A 19,352-nucleotide genomic window follows, 5' to 3' on the forward strand; every position below is an offset into this window, starting at 1 on the left:
GAAATGTTAGACTTTTCTTTGATTGGAATAGACCGAAATCAAGGACTGGGTCCACAACAGGTAAGACTAATACAATAAACAGTAAGAAATATTTAACATATAATGAAAATGAAAATTTTCCATCCTTTTCGGAAGCGATAAAGATGAAAAGGTAATGAATGACCATTTATAAGAGACTTCAGAAGCTGTGCAACAGTCCTTTGTCACAAGGTTCATTTGGGAGATGCTTTGTTTTAAAATTACAGACTAACTCACATTTTATTAATCTTGATATTCTTGTTAGCACTGTATAAGCATGCACTATGGCAAGTTTTATTTTTTCAAGTTTCACTCAGGTTTCAAATGAGAAATTTCAACTTGTTGAAACTTTTTTTAGGATTCTTGAAAGCCATTTTATCTATCTAGTTAACATATGTCCAGATAGAATTAAGTCTAAACCCTGAATAATCAGAAATCAACAGTGTCACTTCAGCATGATTTTCAGGAAAGCAATTCTTATGTCATCGTCTGGCTTCTCATATCCTGAACTCTAATCCATAATCTGGGGATGTGGGAGACCATTATCTGCTGTCAGTTTAATCCCCCACATTGCTGCCAGCAAAGACTTATTGTATTTATGAGTTAGGGTAGAGGAACACCTGTGACTGTTTTCGTATTACTAAATACAGTGTCACCATAATTTGAGTGAAAGTGTAAAAAATCTCATGCATGCTTTTTCCTAAAATCTTTCAGGAAATGTGTGTACATGAATGGGAATGTTTGAAATGAGATTTTCTGTTAGCTGATGCCAGCTAGATTCTCTCTAGAAACCTGAAATAAATTCTGAAATGGGATTATTTAGTTCGTAATTGTAATTTCCCTTGTTAGCAAGCTAAACTGATTAAATGAATTTAAGAAATAAGATAGATGGCATATGTTACTAGCATAATGCAACCTAACCTAGTAATTGTACATCAAAAGATGTGCAACACTGAATTGTATTGTAGAGAGAGACAACTGTAGATCACAGGTAGGAGATGAAAGACATGGATCAATTCTTATAAAAGCAGCGGACACTTTCATGAGCTGTTTAAACATATTTGTACTAGAGTGTCTTTTCTGGTTCCACTTTGTACAAGACCTCTTGTGATTTGGATGTGGTGTGGAACAAAAATTCCTTGTTCTGATGGTTTATACCATATCTCATACATTTAAAATATAACTTCTCTTTGTACTATAGTAGCATTGGAAATATGATAAATTAATATTCAGTCTCAATTCAAAAGGCTTTCCATATGATATCTTTTACATCTGTTAAATCATAATATTTTGTGCATTTGAGTTAACAGAAACCAGCTGTCATCTGTGCAATTTTAAGTTTGATGATATATTGATTATTTTCCAATTTGACTTCGCAATCAATTATATTTTGATTGAGCACCATCTTAAGGTGGACTTTTAAAGTACGGTAACAATAGGTTATGTTTAGGTAATCTGAAGGTTCTTCTCTTTAATATTAAACATCTAGATTTAAAAAAAAAAACTTTTGAAAATGTCAATGAATCAATGCCTTTCTCCTAAGGATCCACTTAGATTAGATGTCCCTTTCCCTAATAGCAGCATCCTCAGGAAGAAAGTAAAATACATATCTAAAGTAAATGCAATGTATAAACAGGGATATTGATCATTTTCAATGTAACAATTTGATTTCAGACAGACAGTTGTTAGATTGAATGGAAAACTCCCAGAGGCAAAACAGATGCTTTTGCAAGATGTTGAGTAAGAAACAATCACTGGACCTCAAGTAGTAATAGATTTGTGCTGACAGATATTAAACACTGTCTTACAACTTATTTTTCATTTTAAATATAAAACAAGTCTCTGTCCGTGAGTCACATCTAACCCTTCTGTTGCTTTCCTACACTTTGTTTTTCTCTTTGAAATATTTGTACCTCTATATAAAGAGCACATTTTTTCACAATACAGTTAGTTTAATTTAAGCACATAATCTTGAAAGCTTTTTTCGAAGAGCTCTAGATTTGAATATTGTGATTGGATTTTTACAATTTGCAACTTTTGTCAGGTCATCAATATAGCATATTGTTCAATTAATCAAGAATTGTACATGGTCCTGTAATAATAGGATAAGTGTTCTGTAAATGTAATGAGTGGCTTAGACTTGATCTAATACACCGTAAAACCTACGTATGTGAATTATGTCAATCCAATTTTTTATTTAAAAATTAAAAAATCTTTGGATTGTTTCACAGGGCTGACATTGGCCATTCTCATAGTTTTATTTACCTGAACTAACAATAGTCCAAGAACAATGTAAAGTATTTATTGGACAGTTCTACAAGTCATATTGTATGTGTCTAAAAATAAATATAATTATAACTTTGAATGGAGCTTAAATAAAGTGTCATGCAAAAGTGTTTAGAATAGCAGTTTTCATATTTTTTCTGCTTTAAAGCTTGCTGTCATGATGCTTTGAAGTACCAATTAATTTATATAAAAAACCTACTCCACACATTCAAAGAAACAACAAAAAGAGTAAATGGATATTAAATAAATTGGAAAAAAGACTGCAAAAGTATTCAAACCCTTTTCTGTGGTAAACCTAAATGAAATTTGGCACACATAATTGGTTGAATGGTGTCTGTGTACAGTAGTGTTTTACATGTTTAGAGAATAAATATACCTTCTCAAGAAGGTCCCTCAGTCAGGTAATGAATTTTAAGAAAAGACTCAACTATGAAGACCTTGGAGTTTTTAAACTTAGAGGTAGTTGTATAAAGGCACAGGTCTGGTGAAGGGTATAAATCTTTTCAACAGCCCTTCATATCTCTTTGAGTGTTTTTACGTTTATTGGGATGGGAGAAAATGTCCGTAGGTCAACAATAACCCAGTCATAAGGGGGATTGTATGGGAGAGAAAAGAAACATTTTAAATCCTGTAGGCGGTTTGCAACACAGCACCTTTTGGGGTAGCAACTAAGTGATAAATTATTTTGCGGTCAGACAAGAGCAAGATTGTTTTGGTATAAATGCAACACATTACATTTGGTGCAGACACGGCACATCTCCCAGTCCCATTTGCCCTTACAGGCAAGCAGGTTGTGATGGCATCATGCTGTGAAGATGCTTCTCCTTAGATGAGACTGGAAAGCTTGTTAGGACTGAAGGAAAAAGACAGAGAGACAGACAGAGCAAAGTAAAGGCAAATACTGGAGCACAACCTTTTTGTGTGCTAAAGACTTAAAACAGGGATATAAATTCACCCTTCAGTGTGGCAGGGATCTGAACCTGCACTGTAATAAATGAATTTCCTTGATTGGCCTACTGTAGTCAAAACAATGACTGTGATTTCCCCAAGCAAATTGAGAGTGTTGGTGTGCAAAGTGGGTCAAGACTTAACCAATAAAGATTTAGTTCTCTATTGCTCCCAAAGGTGCATCCACCGAATAGAGTCCATGAGTATGAATATATACTGTATGCAATCAATTTTTTTAGATGTTTTACAGTAATGTATCTTACCCTAAGAAGACTTCAGTATGAGCGTTCAGGTTTTGAATAAAATTACGTTTAGAAAGTCTATGCATCATTCTGTAACTTCACAAAATGGGACACCGTAGGAAGGGTTCTGAATACTTTTGGAAGGCACTGTATACTTCACTCTTAATCAAGTTCACCATTAGAGGGTTGTGTCATTGTTCTTTCAATCTGTAGAAAGCTTTCAGCCGCACATTTCGTTATCAGCCAAAGAAAATTAATCACATTCTATCATTCACTCAGCATTCAGGATTCATCAAGCTTGTCTGTAATATCAAGGGTCACATTCTACTTGGGTACTCCCCGAGACCTGCTGCTAGCTTTTTTTTTCCATTTCATGTACATCAACTAGTTCTTTCACACACTGGGTGATAAAGGTTTTTGTCTTATACTTTATATTTACATAGGCTATCATGACATTACCTTTCACCATCTATTACTCATTTAGTCATCTCACAGTAAAATGTCAGATTGCCAAGGAAACATTTCCAGAGCCTGTCTAGCCTGTGAAGTAAATTGTACTCTTCCTTAAGGTCAAACATGAAAACAATGAGAAACATTGCTGTATTTTCACTCTGCCTACCCCACAAGACAAAAGGCTTGAGATTCTTGAAAACTTGCCACCTAAATCTCTTATTTTAGAAAAATGACCTTATTGTTTAAATATTCCACATTACCTAGTTGTCTTCATCACAGACTCAGGCAGTGTGTGGATGTCAAATGCATTCACATTCAATATGTACAGTAGAACTACAAGGCATTAAGCACCTGGCCTAAGGGTGTGTCATGCTATTTTAAATTCTGTTATTTATTTTTAAAAATCTAGTTCTGATTTTATTTAAAAATGTTTGCTGATACATATTGTAGTGGTCATTTTCGTTTTCAACCCTTGTTTATATCCAATTAGAGAGAGGTAAGTCAACATTATGTGTGCAAATCCCAGTAAACATGCCTGTAGGAACCTTGATAAGCCCCCCCCCCCCCCCCCACCATTAAGTATAATTATTTGTTTTGGATGATATGAGGTTTAAATAGCAGCATACAAAAAGGACCATATACAGCATATAAAAAAATACAAGATCAGGACATTGGTTTCATCAACCACTGTTTCTTCAGGGAAAGATTATCTGATTTCCAGCTAGAGAGAATGTATGTATTGGCAGCTGTATCTGCAAGTAACAGAAATTCTTTTTGTAGATGTTTTTGTCAGAGAACCATCCCCCAAAATCTAAAGTCTAGGATTATTTTGAATTTTAGTTTCCACTAGTTTGGATGTCATTGAAAAAAAAAAAATCAACAGTAGTATAATTCCAAAGTACAAGATTTAATAGGAAAAATATTTTTCATAAAATATAAAGTACTCATAGAGCTAAACTTCATTTCATTTAACAGAAATGTGGTATTCTACACAAATATTGCACTTAGGCTGCTCTTCAGACATGCACACTGAATATATGACTGAAATGTGTTTTCCTTTCTGCATGAACTGGATTTGTGGGTATTTAATCTATTGAAAGAATAGAATAGAAAGAATGTGATGTTAAATTCTATCTAATCATTCTTAGAGCAATACAAAAGGAAATAGAACAGTAGTTCCTTTAATTACATCTAAATTAAACTCTAATCAACACCTTTAAGACCTACAGTATATACCTAAAGTAGAATTAACCTATCTGGAATGTGTAGAAGTGGTGTCTTCAAATGGTAAATCGTGTGTGAAACAAAATGTAAAATAATTATGCCAAACCGCAGTTCAAAACGTATTAAGAAAATTCTAATAAATGTATAGTTTGTTTCAAAACATCTCTATAATTCCACGACAAGCCCAAAAAACAGTCTCAGTGCAGCTTTTCTGACCTATGAAAAGGTATCCTCTGTATGGACCAACACTCTGATGTCACTGCATGCAATGTCTGTGGATGTACCGAAGGATTCACATGGAAACTTCACTTGACTGTGAGCAGCATTGGACAAAAGCAAGTTTTTTATGTAATTTGCCACGGCCACAGAATATGTAGCTACAGCAGACCTTTGGTAATAAGTTGTTGGTTTGAACTTTGCAGCAACCAGTTGGTTGCTAGGGGTTGTTATCCCAGGTGGTTTTATTTTGCTTTGTATCTTTCCGGACAGCAAGTCACCATTTCAAACACTTTTGTCCTCCTAAAAGTTTACTTTTGTAAACTAAAAAAAATCTCTTAAGGGAACCACACAATCGCCACAACAGACCTCTGCATTTTCAAGGAAGTAAATGTGGTGTTTGTTGCATTAAATGCAAGCCTTTTAATGTGCCCCATGTGCACACTTTTTCCAAAGAAAAGAATTCTGGTGCTGTTAGACATGTTGATTAGCAGGCTGCAGTGTTTACTCTATCTTGCACAATAATAAACACAGTGAGGTAGCTAGAATCTACCATGAATGTTCTATAAGACAGTCCACATGGTAGGTGTCACATGAGAAAGTCTATTTCAGAGGGGAAATTTAGTAAATAAAAGTATCAGTAAAACATTGTTTGTTGATATCATGGATGTTCACATGGGTAATGAACTATCTCTTGGCCCTTTTTCTGTATTATTTTTTGTCTGCGCATCAGTGATATTCTATCAGAAATGGTCCATCTTTAGTGCGGGGGATTATAGGGAAAAGGGAGCATCACCTCATTTAATTATTTACCCAGAAAAATTGAAATCACACGTGACTCATTGTAATGTACTGTAATTAACTGACGGCACAAAATGAGTCAGTCAGAAACCCTAGATCTTTACAGGATGGGATTCCAGAGGTTGCAGTACTTCAGCACTGAAAGAGGAATCCCATTATATCTGTTAAGTATTTTAGAATCCTGCAGAATAAAAAATACCATATGAAAACAAGGTATTCTTTTCCTAAATATACTACATGTAGACCATTTTAGAAATTCTGCTTACTGCTCCTTATATGAGGTAAAACTTTTCTGTTCAGTCTTGATAACACATTGTGGAGAAACACCTTAGATGGTTATCTAGCATTTGTCCATGGGGATCTTGTATTTTCCTTTATAAAATGTCAATCATGCATGGTGGGTGATTCTCAATAAAGCTTAAAGTCAAATACTTAATCATTTACAGGCAAGTTTTCATGGCACATTTATAAACATAAATGTAAAAGGAGTAACCTTCATCTCCTAAGCTTTTTGTTTGCATTGAAGAACAATATTATTTCATATTTTGTTGTACATCTGCTGCAAAATAATTTCAGCCACTACAGAGGTGGTTAATAATGCCTCATGTGGAGCAGAAGTTATAAAAAAAACAAAACAAGGTCAAAAAGAAATGTTCCTTTTTTTACTTCCCCATTCCCTAGAGAATAACAATAAAGATTGAATGTATCATTTTTTATAGGTTAGGTGTTAGTGTTTTAAAGAGGTTCGATAATGCATATTTTTGGTAATGTAAAATGTAAATTGATTTCATAATGACAAAAAGGAATCACTTCACTTCTTAAAAAGTGACAGGGTGAATATGTTGTAATTTATTTAGAATATAAAATATGACAATAAAATGATATTAAACATGATTTCCAGTTGTTGATCATCCTGTATTGTTATATTTTGTATTTTTAAAATATAGAGTCTATTTTTTTAATTTACAAAAAATGAATTGTGAAGTATGAACCTTTCATCGTTACTGCTATAGGACCTATTTTCTGTATTTCCTCTAACTTGTATTTCTTCACGTGTAATAGTTTTTAAATCATTCATGTTCTTGTCAAATGCGTGTTGCATAGTAATATTTTTTACACTTAGTAAATTAATGAACATTGCTGGAGGCAGAGAGGGACGCTGTAATTCCTTCCACAACAGTTACACGTATTATATACTTCCTCTTACGCATATCCAAAAACGCGCACACAGGTAAAAGCACCGTAATCCAAGAGCAAGAAGTATTGTTCTCGTTTTATTTTACTCACTTTAGCAAGCCTGTATATCCAGCAGAGGGCAGTGATAGGTGCTTATCTACGAGGCTCAAAATAACTCCAGTAGTCTTGGATCGTCTCCCTCTCTCTCTCTCACACACACACAGGAGCTGTTTCACCATCAAACAGCTGCACGGCATCAATCTGGATAAGCGCTTCTCTTTCTCTCTCTCCCTCTCCTTTTTACAACATCCACAACCTCACATGAGACCCGGTCCTACAAGACCTGGCACCAACCTTACCATCCATGGACCGCTCCTACAGTCCAGCACCTAAACATCGCACAACACTAGGATTTAAAATGATATAGAAAAAGCAAGTTTTGTTATTAAGCCGACTGTATTCCCCCTATTAGGTTTTGAAACTTTTGCAACCTTCTGTTTCTTCCTCTTTTTTGCAAAGATCCTGTTAAGCTCTATGGATGGGGCTGGAGCCAGGATGTCTCTAGCATTTCGAACCAGGACTCGGCAGCTTCAAGTGGTGCTGAACCAAAAAAAGATCAAAGCGCGCAGAAAAAAGCGAAAGGAGTTGTTTTTGGGACAGATCTGTTTGATGGGCTTTTTGCTGTTGGTTGTATCGTGTTTTTCATGTCTGGCTGAGAAATCAGGTGAGCTTTCGTTTTGCTTCCCACTGAGTTTAAATGTCAGGGTTTTTTGAGACGCCAGTTGTGAGTTTACGAAACGCTTGTTTTTTCCTCATTTTGTAACGTTTTATTTCACGGTTTATTATATTACTACTTTAGTAGCTAGTCGTTACAAGCGTATATTTTGCGTTATGAGGGTTTCCTTATTAAGTTAAAGCAGCAATGAGGATACACTACATATAAGTTGTATCATTAGTAGTACAGTTATATTAATTTAGTAGTACTGTACAGTAGATGTAATACGTAAAGAAGTAATTAAATTGGGGGATGTGTGCCATTTTTAAATGTCTGGTTGTCTGGTTCACACATTCATTGCAACATCTGTATTTAATAATCAATTCCTGCTAATGGTGGTCATGGTTGTCTTCCAAAACCTATTTACTAGGGAAGTGATGAAAGTTTTTTTTTACTGTGATATGATTTTTGTCACCTATTACAAATAAATGTTGTTTTAAAAAGCCAAAGCCTGCTTTATAGAATGTTTAAGAACTCGGAATTGATTTAAGCTGTGTGAAGCAACATTCATTTTAGCATATACTGTAGCTGAGCATCGTTTCAAAGAGAAGAGAATAACTGTCCCATAGGAGGATGTCTCTCATTACCCTTCCAGGTGTAATACAAACACTGTGCATGAACATCTAACATCTGAGAGCTTCCATTTGGAATGATTAAATATAGTCGTAAATAATTTTGGGAATTCTAATCCTTTCATTAAAGCATTCACTAAGAATATGGACACAGCCAGGGCCAGTGTACAGGGTACACGAAGTGAGGCATATTAGCTGTTATTTAGTGTCTGTTCTCTGATTTAAGACATTTTTACTCTCTCCTCATCTGACAACTTCAATAACGTTGGTGCTTTCTGATGTACTTAAAATATTTTCATGATAAGATGATTGCATTAATTCCTTGTTCCTTTAAACTTTGTTCATTGCATAAAACTAAGGCTACTTTATTTGGAAGAACTACCAAGAAGACCTCCATGCTATGTCAAGCTTAGTCTTTTTTAATGTGTTATGTAATGTGTTATGTACAGTATATGGTGATAAATTCATATTTATTGATAAAGAGAGTAACCTACTATCCAGACCTAACAGTGTTGTTTAATGTAGAAAGGTAGTGAACATATCAGTTTCGCTTTTGGAGTTTTGACAGGGATAACCTGATATCATTCTTTCACTGTTACAGTCAGTTGGACCTTTTTTAAAAATAAACTTGGACTGTCTTCTGTTTTTTTTAAACATTTGTTGGTTTTTGGTATTTTTTTTCTTGACATTCTGTTTTTAGACTTGATTTCATGTTGATCTTTGATAGCTGTATCACCCGATGTGCCGTTTTTTTCACTGGTCTATCAGAGATGAAGACAAAGCTAAAGTGTCCACTTATTAAGTAAAGCATGTTTAACTGAGCTCCTAGCTGATGTTTTCTCATTATGTTTTAACTGAAAACCACCTTAAAGAATGCTATACTTTTAGTTCTCCTTCTCAAAATCACTATCATTATAAAATTTGTGATATTTATCAACATGTGCTCAACTCATTATGTAACAATACAATGTATGATGGCATTTTAAAAATGTTTTGAACATTTGACTGGATTTTAAGTGCTACTGTACAGTATGTTTCTGTACATCGTAGGAACACTGTGTGATACTTGTAGGTCGCTAAATTGAAATGGATATAATGAAAAAAGCTGAGAGGCTTAGGAAACAAAAACACTGGTTTCAGTTACTCTTAAGGTTCATGCAGGGCATCACCAGTTTGTTGAGACCTGTGCTGAAACAAGATTAACTGCTTTATTCTCAAGATATTCCATGCTACATATAATATACACACTGTGAATGTGTGTGAATGTCTATATTTTCTGAACAGTTAAGAATATATGATGTTATTATTTTTATTGTTTTAGAATCATAATACAAACTGTTTTTGTTTTTCATTTTGTAGTAAAACTTCATGAAATAGCAACTTGGGTTGATATAATTTGGGTCAACCTGAAAATTAGCTTAGACAAGGCAGCAAATTACATGTCATATGTTTTTAGTTACCAAGCTTTCGAAGGGGTCTACTGTACATTCTAGTGCAAGAAGACATTTGACAAAATTGGATACATCTATCCCAAGACTAGTAACCATGTTTATAAATAAGAAAGTATTGCTGTTTTAATAGACTGAATGATTTAATGAGATAGAAAATGTACAGGTCTTCACGTGTTTTCTTGATTAGAGATTGTTTTCAGATTAGAGTTAAGTATTAAGGTTAAATCATGAGCCATTTGTCATCCTTCCCTGGACTACTATGGAACCTAGGAGTTGAAGCAGCATTTCTAGTATAATAGTGATACCTAACTGTTCCCAGCAGTTTTACTACCAAATTGCATTACATACATTATTATCTTTGAATATCATAATTAATTGCATTCTTAAAACAGCAAAATAAATATGCACATTTATGGTAAACTTAAACGTAAAAGATAGGTAGATCTACTTCAGAAGGAGAATAAAATGCACCCAGAAAAAAGCATGATGAAATTCTTTGTTACTATGCTCTTACAATCTTATAGTCTATAGTTGTCAAAATTTGTTCAAAATCATGAACTCCATTTTGAACTTTAAAGCATTCAGCATTTTAAGGTACTAGAGCCTTTAGTTTCCTTTATTGTGTAGAAAGGGCACTCTCATCATTAAAACAGATTTCGATGTGATCTGCCTGAGTACTCAGTGAGCTCTGGATTGCAGCTTTGGAAAAGCCTTGAGAGGCTGATTTTGTAAACTCAACACAAAACAAAGCTGCCATTACCTAATGCCATATCTATCACATAACCAATGCTGTCCATTATCTCAAATAATCAAATGGAATTTTTTGTTGCCAAAATGTAATCTTTGACTGGGCCTTGTATTCTCCTTACTCTGAGTAGGAATCTAATCCATGATACTGACAGCTTTGAGATTTGCTGTTCATTGATCACTTCTGAGAGGTGAAGCTTCCAGAGCCAAACTATATATGAAAAAGAGAAATGATAGTGATGAGTTAAGAAAAAGTTATGTGTTAGGATAGATTAAAAGAGGTTGTGTGTGATTTCAGTAAATCAAAATTTTCTTTACCAAATTGTTTTTACCAATTACATTTGATATATGCTGTGCATATTGTTAGCTTTAAAAGTGATTACTACGTTAATATTAATGTAGTAGTGGGGCTTTATTACAATGTTTTTTTTTTAGTTCTGACATTATTAGATTTTGGCGTGCTTGCTATTGGAGGATTGTATCTGTTTGCATAGGGAGGAAATCTCCTTTTGGCAGGCTCTCAGTAAAATATTTGTTCTTTTTGGATCTCTGAGTCAATATAATTGGATAGAACAAAAAGCAAGTATTGCATTTTCTGCAAAAACCCTATGACGAAGACTGTTTGTACAGTGTCACAGATCATGTAAACTATCCAAATCTTGGAATGTAATCAGAATTTGTAGAGAATAAATTAATGCTGTTCAATTCAACCTTAAAAAGGTGCATCACACTAATTTATAAGGTATTAGTCCTTCACCAAATGGTTAAAACATGGATTTTGATTCGTTTTTCAACTTGTGCACATCATTGCTCATTATTTCTAACCTATGCAAACCTGCACTGTCAGCGCCCTATTGAAATGAAGTACCCATGTGATATACAGTAATATGATATACATCTCAGAAGGGGCTCATTTATGGAGTTGACATGTTTGAACTCTAGAAAGAAAGATATTGTACTTGTAGTGTGCTCTTTGACACCCAAGCATATTCTAAGATCAATCTGTTAGGGTCTCCTAAAAGATTAAAAAGTAATACCGACATCCTATTAGCATTTCACACATTTCATTTCACTCATTTTAATTATTTACTAACCCCAAGTAAATGCAAGATTGTGAGTTACTGTATGTGAGATACATGGTTATCTATTAAAGTTTTTGAAAAAGTCCCTTTCTTGCATCACAACTGTTAAGATCTTTCTCAAGATATATTTAAAAATGTTCCTAGCTCAGATGACCTTTATCTTATCTTTGTTACCAAACTCTTTTCTCAAGGAGTGAGATGATAACCATAAAGCAAACTTGGGTTTTTAACTTTCTGTGGACAGATGGATCTATTCTGTTGTCTGTGGACTACAAAATGTTGAATACCCTAAGGCTTAATTAATTTAAAAGTGGACTTAGTTCTTGAACTTTCTTGAATGACATGGGATGGCGTGCATTTCGTGGGACTGCTGAGTCTACTCTGATAGATTTGTACTAGTGTAAGCATCATATAAAAATAGGTCAAACTGGATTGCATTTGTTAAACATCAACATGCTAAAACCGTAACATTGTACAGGAGAAATTCTACACCAGAAAAGGAACAATGCAAATCATGTTTACTAATGAAGTGGTAAGGTATTTAGACCCACACAGTAAAAACGTACACTTCCTTAACTTTTTTGTGAATAATTTGTAAATATCTTTTAAGAATTGTTCAGTATAAACAACATTAGACTGTACTAAACTACTATTACAACAGTAATAGTTTGTGCATGAAGTCACTTATAATACAGTATTTCATAATCAGTTACATATGAGGGAGACATTTAATTTCTTTATCAGGCTGAAAGGACAATTCAACAGTTCAGCCTAATGTCCAGTATTTTGCACAGGCTGTAAATCTACATAATCTAATATGGTAGTGAATGGAGCTTTTGTAACTTAACAAAACATCACAAGGAAAACAATGTCAATTGTACCTTGACATTAATAATAGATTTCACTTGCTAATATTTGTTCTGTGCTCTCTAAGAAAAGAAACTGCACAGGTAGACAACATCATATGTCATGTCATTAAATAGGTTAGAAAGCCTGTGAACAACTACGCCAGAACATTAACAAAGATTATCATCATTCAGTCCAGTTTAATGTATCACATGCAATTATATGCTCATCTGTCAGTTGAGGTTTCTTTGAACCTGAGGATGTACAAGATGTGAGAATATCTAATATTTTTGTCATTGTGATACCACAGCTGTCTGAAGTTGAGAGGAGTCAAATCTGAGGATGCCTGCCTACAGGCAGTCACCTCAATTTCATATGTTACATAACTTTTCAATTTGGATAATATGACTTTTTCAATGATCTCCAATGATTCTGATGTGTACCCCATGACGTAGACAGCCAACAACCTCTTAATGGAGCAAAGTCTTTTGCAATATCTTCATTGCATGTATCAATCTTTTTAAACACCATCCAAAACACTGGGAGAGACTGAGTGCAAGCTCATTAGACCAGGCAATGCTACTGAAAAAGATCAGACAGGAACTAATATTAGACCAACAAGATATCAGTGCAATGCAGTCATTACTAGAAAAAGTGATGGTATCCAGTGTGAGAATTGTGACTTTGTCATCTGAGGTCCTCAGACATGATGGGTGATATTTTCTTTTAAAAGCAAATGAAAAATTATTTTATTAAGTTAGGTATAGAAATACTATGGATCAGAATACAGCTATAATATCTCTCATGTCTCGTTTGTTTATCCTCAGATTATATAGCACAAATTGAGAGCTTTTTAACATTATTATCTATTTATCTTCGAAAGTCATAAGTCTTCTCTGACTGCTCTACAAGTGGACACCACAGTCAGATAGAGGGTGACAGGCTCACTTAGTAGGAGGAAAGTATGGGTTTGGGGGATGAATCCTTAAACACAGACTTTCCTGTTTTAAAGTGTCATGTCTTTGGCTAGCTGAGGGAGATATCCAACAGTAGCCCTACAAAGAAAGCTAAGCAAAATCAGGATTGAATAAAACAGGTGACTTGATATTCACCATGAAGAAACAATCTTTAAGACAGATGACACTGGGAATGGTTTGTCCATTTTTGGTTCTCATAGGTAAATGAAAAGATGCTAACTCCCTTTACCAAACATGTAAAAATACAAATAACCTGACATGACAACCACCTTTATGCACAGGAAAAGATTAAAATATTTTTATTGGTATAGTTTAATAATACGCTTATTCCTTGCTTTACCTATGAAATTCTAATAAACTTTATTTTATATAGAAACATTCATCTCAAACCCCTTTGCTGTGCATGAAGGGCACATATAACAATACACAAAGCTGAAAGTAAATCAAACAGGATAAAAAAAATCCTTCAAAAAAATTAAACATTCAAGCTAAATCGTATGATTTTAAAATAGTATGGTTTGTTCTTGTCTTTTCTAAAAAGCTGTGATGAAAAGCGGGTCAATAATTCCAGTTTTTAGAGACAGGGTTGACTGTTACTGGGTAGATAAGAAATAGGGTTGTCCTACATTCTCTGCTAAATATAGAATTTTCAAAATGCCCTCATTATAGATCTGATTAATGATATGACTTCCTCTTTGCTTACAGTATGAAATGCCAAAACCCCTTTTCAATTTATTAATTTTATTAAACAGGAATTTTTGTATTGCAGTTTAACAAAAATAGATAATTTATGAATAGAAAGCTCCACTGTGAATAAGTTATATTAATTTCAGTATTCGTTAGAATATCGTACTTAAAATTTCAATCCAACAAGCTTCGATATTAATTAATGTAATAAAGAAATGGTACAGGAATAAGGGAGAGTGATTGAGCACTAAATATTTTCAGTTTTGAATCCTGATTTCCATACTCAAAGGACAGTGTCCACATTCTCTGATAATGTCACACCTTCCTTTTCATAAGTTTCTTTAAATTTAAGTATACTATACAGGAGAGAAACAATATGCAGCACATGTATTCATGTATTTTATCATAGAAATACAGAGATTCACAAACCTCAGGAAATAAGAAAGCAATTTAGAAAAATTGAGCAATTAAAGATCGTGTTTTTGAGCTTGTACATTGTGACAACATACCATCCTGTAATCTGATTGTAAAAGACATCTCTTGCTAATGTTGAGTCACTGTCAGTCTAGGATGTGAAACATTAGTGGTAAAATGTTAGTCATGGAATGATAATGATGTGCGTGTGAAAGATAAATGTTCATCTTTTAATGTTGGCTTTGACGTTTCTGTACATTTAGCAAAATATAGCCCTCCCCCCCTTTCTGTTAAAAAATCTACATGAAAATCATTCAAGTGATACTTTGCACAATAACCACTAGAAAGAACTTGTTTGTGAAACCCATCATTACTGACTAATAATGCTTCTCCTTCTAGAAAACAAGATCACATCACGCCCAGGTCTTAGTTAGAGGGAATCGATCAATATGTTAGCAGTTTACCTCTCATGTTAAATAATGAGAAAGACAGAAGGGTAAGCAGATTGAGATGGCCCTGCTTAGACTTAAAAAAGATTTTATGTTTGTTACCTGTGGTTAGTTTAGTAATATAGTGCAGTCTGTCCACAGAAAGTTAAAAACCCGAGTTTATAATACTCGTGCAGTAATGGCATAAATGGTGTTGATCACAAGATGAAATGTTTCCAAACTTCAGAATCAATTAGGCAAAACATACAAGTGTCATATCAATAAGCATAAGAGAAGCAATGTAAGGTGTAGCTAGTTTAAAGTTGAAAGCAGCTGAAACAAATCAGTGTTACAGCACTTCTACTCAAGCTCCTGATTACCACTTTAATGTATATACCCCGTGATCTGTGTCCAGTATTCAGACAGGGGTATGTTAACCCTACAATGGACAGACAATGAAAAGCTTTATATGGGAAACAGTATCGCAAGGCAAGCATTCTACTTGCAAGCACCTTGGCATCATCACCAACAATATGCATCAATAAATGGAGGAGGGAAAAAACCTTGCACCGGAACTCTGTTCAACCTAAATAAAACTTCACATAACTTTATTACTTCACATAATCACAACCTTCAGGGTTTATTAACTCAATATAAGCCTGGCCAAGGTAATGTCTGGGACTGTACATGGTAAAAAGTATTTAGTATGTCATCAAATATTAATGTCATCCAGTTATAGCCTGCTTGATAGGCGTCTCCGACCAAGCAGTACTTTACAAATTTCATGCATCCTCAAGTCTAATGCTATTGTTTGACAATTGCACTGCAACTTCAAGATGTCAGTAGACTAAAGACTGGAGGAACTACTCTAACTACCACTCTAGCAATAGAAGAATTATTGAACACAAACTCTGATGCTTAATTAATGTTCACCATGTTTACTGCAGACGTCCAAATGCATTCATATTCAATATTCTTAATATTACAATGTACTTAAAAGAGACATTCTCACTTCTATATTGTTTTGAAGCTGAGCATTGGTCTCCTTCTGAATACCGTCTTTGAAAATGTAATAAAAACTACGATTGTACGCTATCAGTTGTCTAGTGTGTATTAGTAATAGATAGCTGTCTTGTTCTTTCATCCAGATGGGAATCTGGTGGGTGTGAATCGCTATCCAAATGTGTTTGCAATCTGTTGGCACCTTACTTGACAAGATTATTGAAAGACTCTGTAATGCAAGGCCCTACTTGATCTCTAGGATGTTAAAGCTAGGTAATATGGAGTAGCTAAGAACCGTTTCAGAATTTGCTGAGCATGCAATCTCTGTAATAAGTAAGTAATAAAAAGAAAAATAATGAGCCAGTGCCTTCTAGTTTTCAGGATACCACATGCTGAGAAGTGGACACGTTTCCCATGAGATTGATTCTGCTTGTCATGGAGTTAAAAACCCATCTGGCTTTTTAGTAACATTTTCAGAAAGATGTTACTTATAAATTGTTTATCTGTTTTAAATATTTAATATATATTTAATAAAGAATTTCTATATCATTACTAAAACATTGCAAAAGGACAAATACAATAATCAGCACACTATTTCCTATATTCAGTAATCCTTGTAAACTTATCTGTATATTTTTTTTTCTACAGTATAATGCTTTACTTATGCTTTAAAACCTCTCTATTAACATCTTTTTAAAATGTATAAAACAATAGATTATTCAATATCTTACTGTAAGCTACTGTATAAAATGCTCTTCTACAGGATGTGTATTCTCCCCTGCTTGTAGAAGCTGCTACAGGCTTTGCTGTGAGATCTGATGAGTTCTTTCAACCTCACAGAATCCTCATATTCTTTGAAGTCCTTGTTATGTAGAAATCGGTGTCTTGCAGCTTTATTAATATGTTCAGTTTTTAAACTGTTTTAAAGCATCTAAGCTTCCAGAAGTATATTAACTGGACCAATCTTAAATGCATACCTATTTGCATTGAACCAGCCTACAATAAAGCAATGGACACTGGCTGACAGGCTTTTTAATAATGGAAGGAAATCTTCTTTTAGAAAATAAATCACTATATTACTAACTTCACCATCATCTGTTCAGCAAGAAATAAAATAAGAAAAATATTTTATTCAAATCTCTGTTTTATACTCACCTCTTTGAAGCACTTCTGAGAACAGCATTCTAATAACACCATGCAGCATGTACTATATATATTTACCCAAAATAAATTGATTTATTGAAGTTAACTGTTAACTTTAAGACACGTTACATTTATTTTTCTCTATTGCTTGTTACTTTAATTAAATCCCAAAATATGATATTGATAAAGGAGACATTCAGAAAAAAATAATCTTCTTATTTCTGTTCTGAGTACAGAAACAAATTTGGATATCCTATTTTAAAATCCTGCTTCTTAGAGAGAAGGACTGTTTACACCTGTAAGGATACACCTGCATTTTAATTAAAGTGTACAATCTAACTTAGACAAGTGAGAATGAGCAACCTGGATATAACAAATTGATGACATTACAAGGTTAGGCATGTTAATATATTTCAATGTTTCCCAACTGGGTTGGTGTGAGGCATGAGCAGGTTTGGATTTGAACAGGCAGCATTTGTAATCACATGTATAAGATAAAAAACTCACAATTAAAATAGCGTCTGAGCCAAACCTCATGCTGTGCTTAACTGTCTTTTTAACTTTTAACTCACTTTAAACTGTGATCTGAGTTTCTGAGAAGCATCTGAGATTGGTGATGCTAGAGCTCAAATTTCTTCATGGATTAAAATATTGTTCAAGACTCATATTTTTCAGTAAAAGAAAAGTTTTGGGTGATGTTTTTAAACTGAAAAAAGGAATGTGCAGAATAAAACAATCATTCTCCTTTCTCTGGGGTTCTAGATCCCTCTTATCTAGTTGTATAGATTATAATCCTACCAGTGGATTCAATAATACATGGCATTTTGCAATTAGAATGAAGTTTAAAGGGATGGTTTCTACAAACCAAAAGGTAGATTCAGTGAGTATATATCACTAATTTGTTTTAATTGCTTAATTAGCCTTGCTGTGTTGAAATTAATTTCCCTGTAGAATACATACATACTTTATAGTTCACAGATTCTTTACTGGGCAAAAATGAGAACTAAATAGTGTACACTGTTTAAATTGTTCCAGAGAGTCCTTACTCATGAAGTGCACTAATGTAGTTAATCGGTATTGCTTCTATTGTGGTTTCAAAAGGCACAATTTTTTATTTATATTTTATTATTTCAAAAATTGGTTTGCACATGTACTATAAAACAAATATAGTGTAGTTTGAAGAGTTTCTGCAGATATAGTCAGTTGAACACAGTCATCGGTATGAATTCACCTTGTTTCAGATCAAAATAATCCTCAATATCTTCTGGTCTCAAAAGCCAGAAATGGTTGTTTGCAAAACTGAAGAAAACGGTATTATCAAATTCTATAACATCTTGCATTCTGGCACAAGAGTATTTTGTTTTCCATATGAAAATATGCTGTGTATTTTAAAGCCAGGAAAAAGGCCCAAGGCAGTTTTAATAATGATCAAATTATTTTGCTTATGCTTTGCCTATTGTGAAATCTAAAAAGCTCACTAGTAATGGCTTGGCGCACAACGAAATAGGAAATTCTACACTGATGAGACGTCATTCATCCAAGATACATCATTGTCAGGCTGATGAACAATCAAATGCAAACTTCTCAAGCGAACTACAACGATCCTTAATGGCTCTGCATAAAAATATTAAGAATTTAAAGTTCTGTCATTGATTAACCTATGATTCTTGGATACTTTTCAAAAAATAAAAAGCTGTAGAGTTTTGAAGTTGAATTGATGTTACAGTACATATGCTTTCATTTTCCACAACTGTGAGCATTTCTGCCATGTTGAAGTTGACTCCTGCAATTCTTGAATCTATTAGCTATTTGCAACCAAACCAGGTAGATGTGTTGAATTTCATTTCTTTATTTGTAACTTTTT

The 19,352-nt window shown here is 33.9% G+C and overlaps 1 protein-coding gene across 1 annotated transcript in view; it reads left to right on the forward strand.

Annotated features, from left to right (window-relative positions):
* Nucleotides 1-7,569: 7,569 nt before the first annotated feature.
* slc24a3 (solute carrier family 24 member 3) overlaps nucleotides 7,570-19,352 on the forward strand; it is a 108,847-nt gene continuing 97,064 nt past the window's right edge. The window contains exon 1 of the mRNA XM_088609664.1: nucleotides 7,570-8,088. Coding sequence (XP_088465790.1) covers nucleotides 7,899-8,088 — 190 coding nt within the window. The 5' untranslated portion in view covers nucleotides 7,570-7,898. The remainder of the gene's footprint in view (nucleotides 8,089-19,352) is intronic.

This window comes from Lepisosteus platostomus, chromosome 17 (assembly GCF_059453375.1).
Source record: "Lepisosteus platostomus isolate fLepPlt1 chromosome 17, fLepPlt1.hap1, whole genome shotgun sequence".
NCBI classification, from domain to species: domain Eukaryota; kingdom Metazoa; phylum Chordata; class Actinopteri; order Semionotiformes; family Lepisosteidae; genus Lepisosteus; species Lepisosteus platostomus.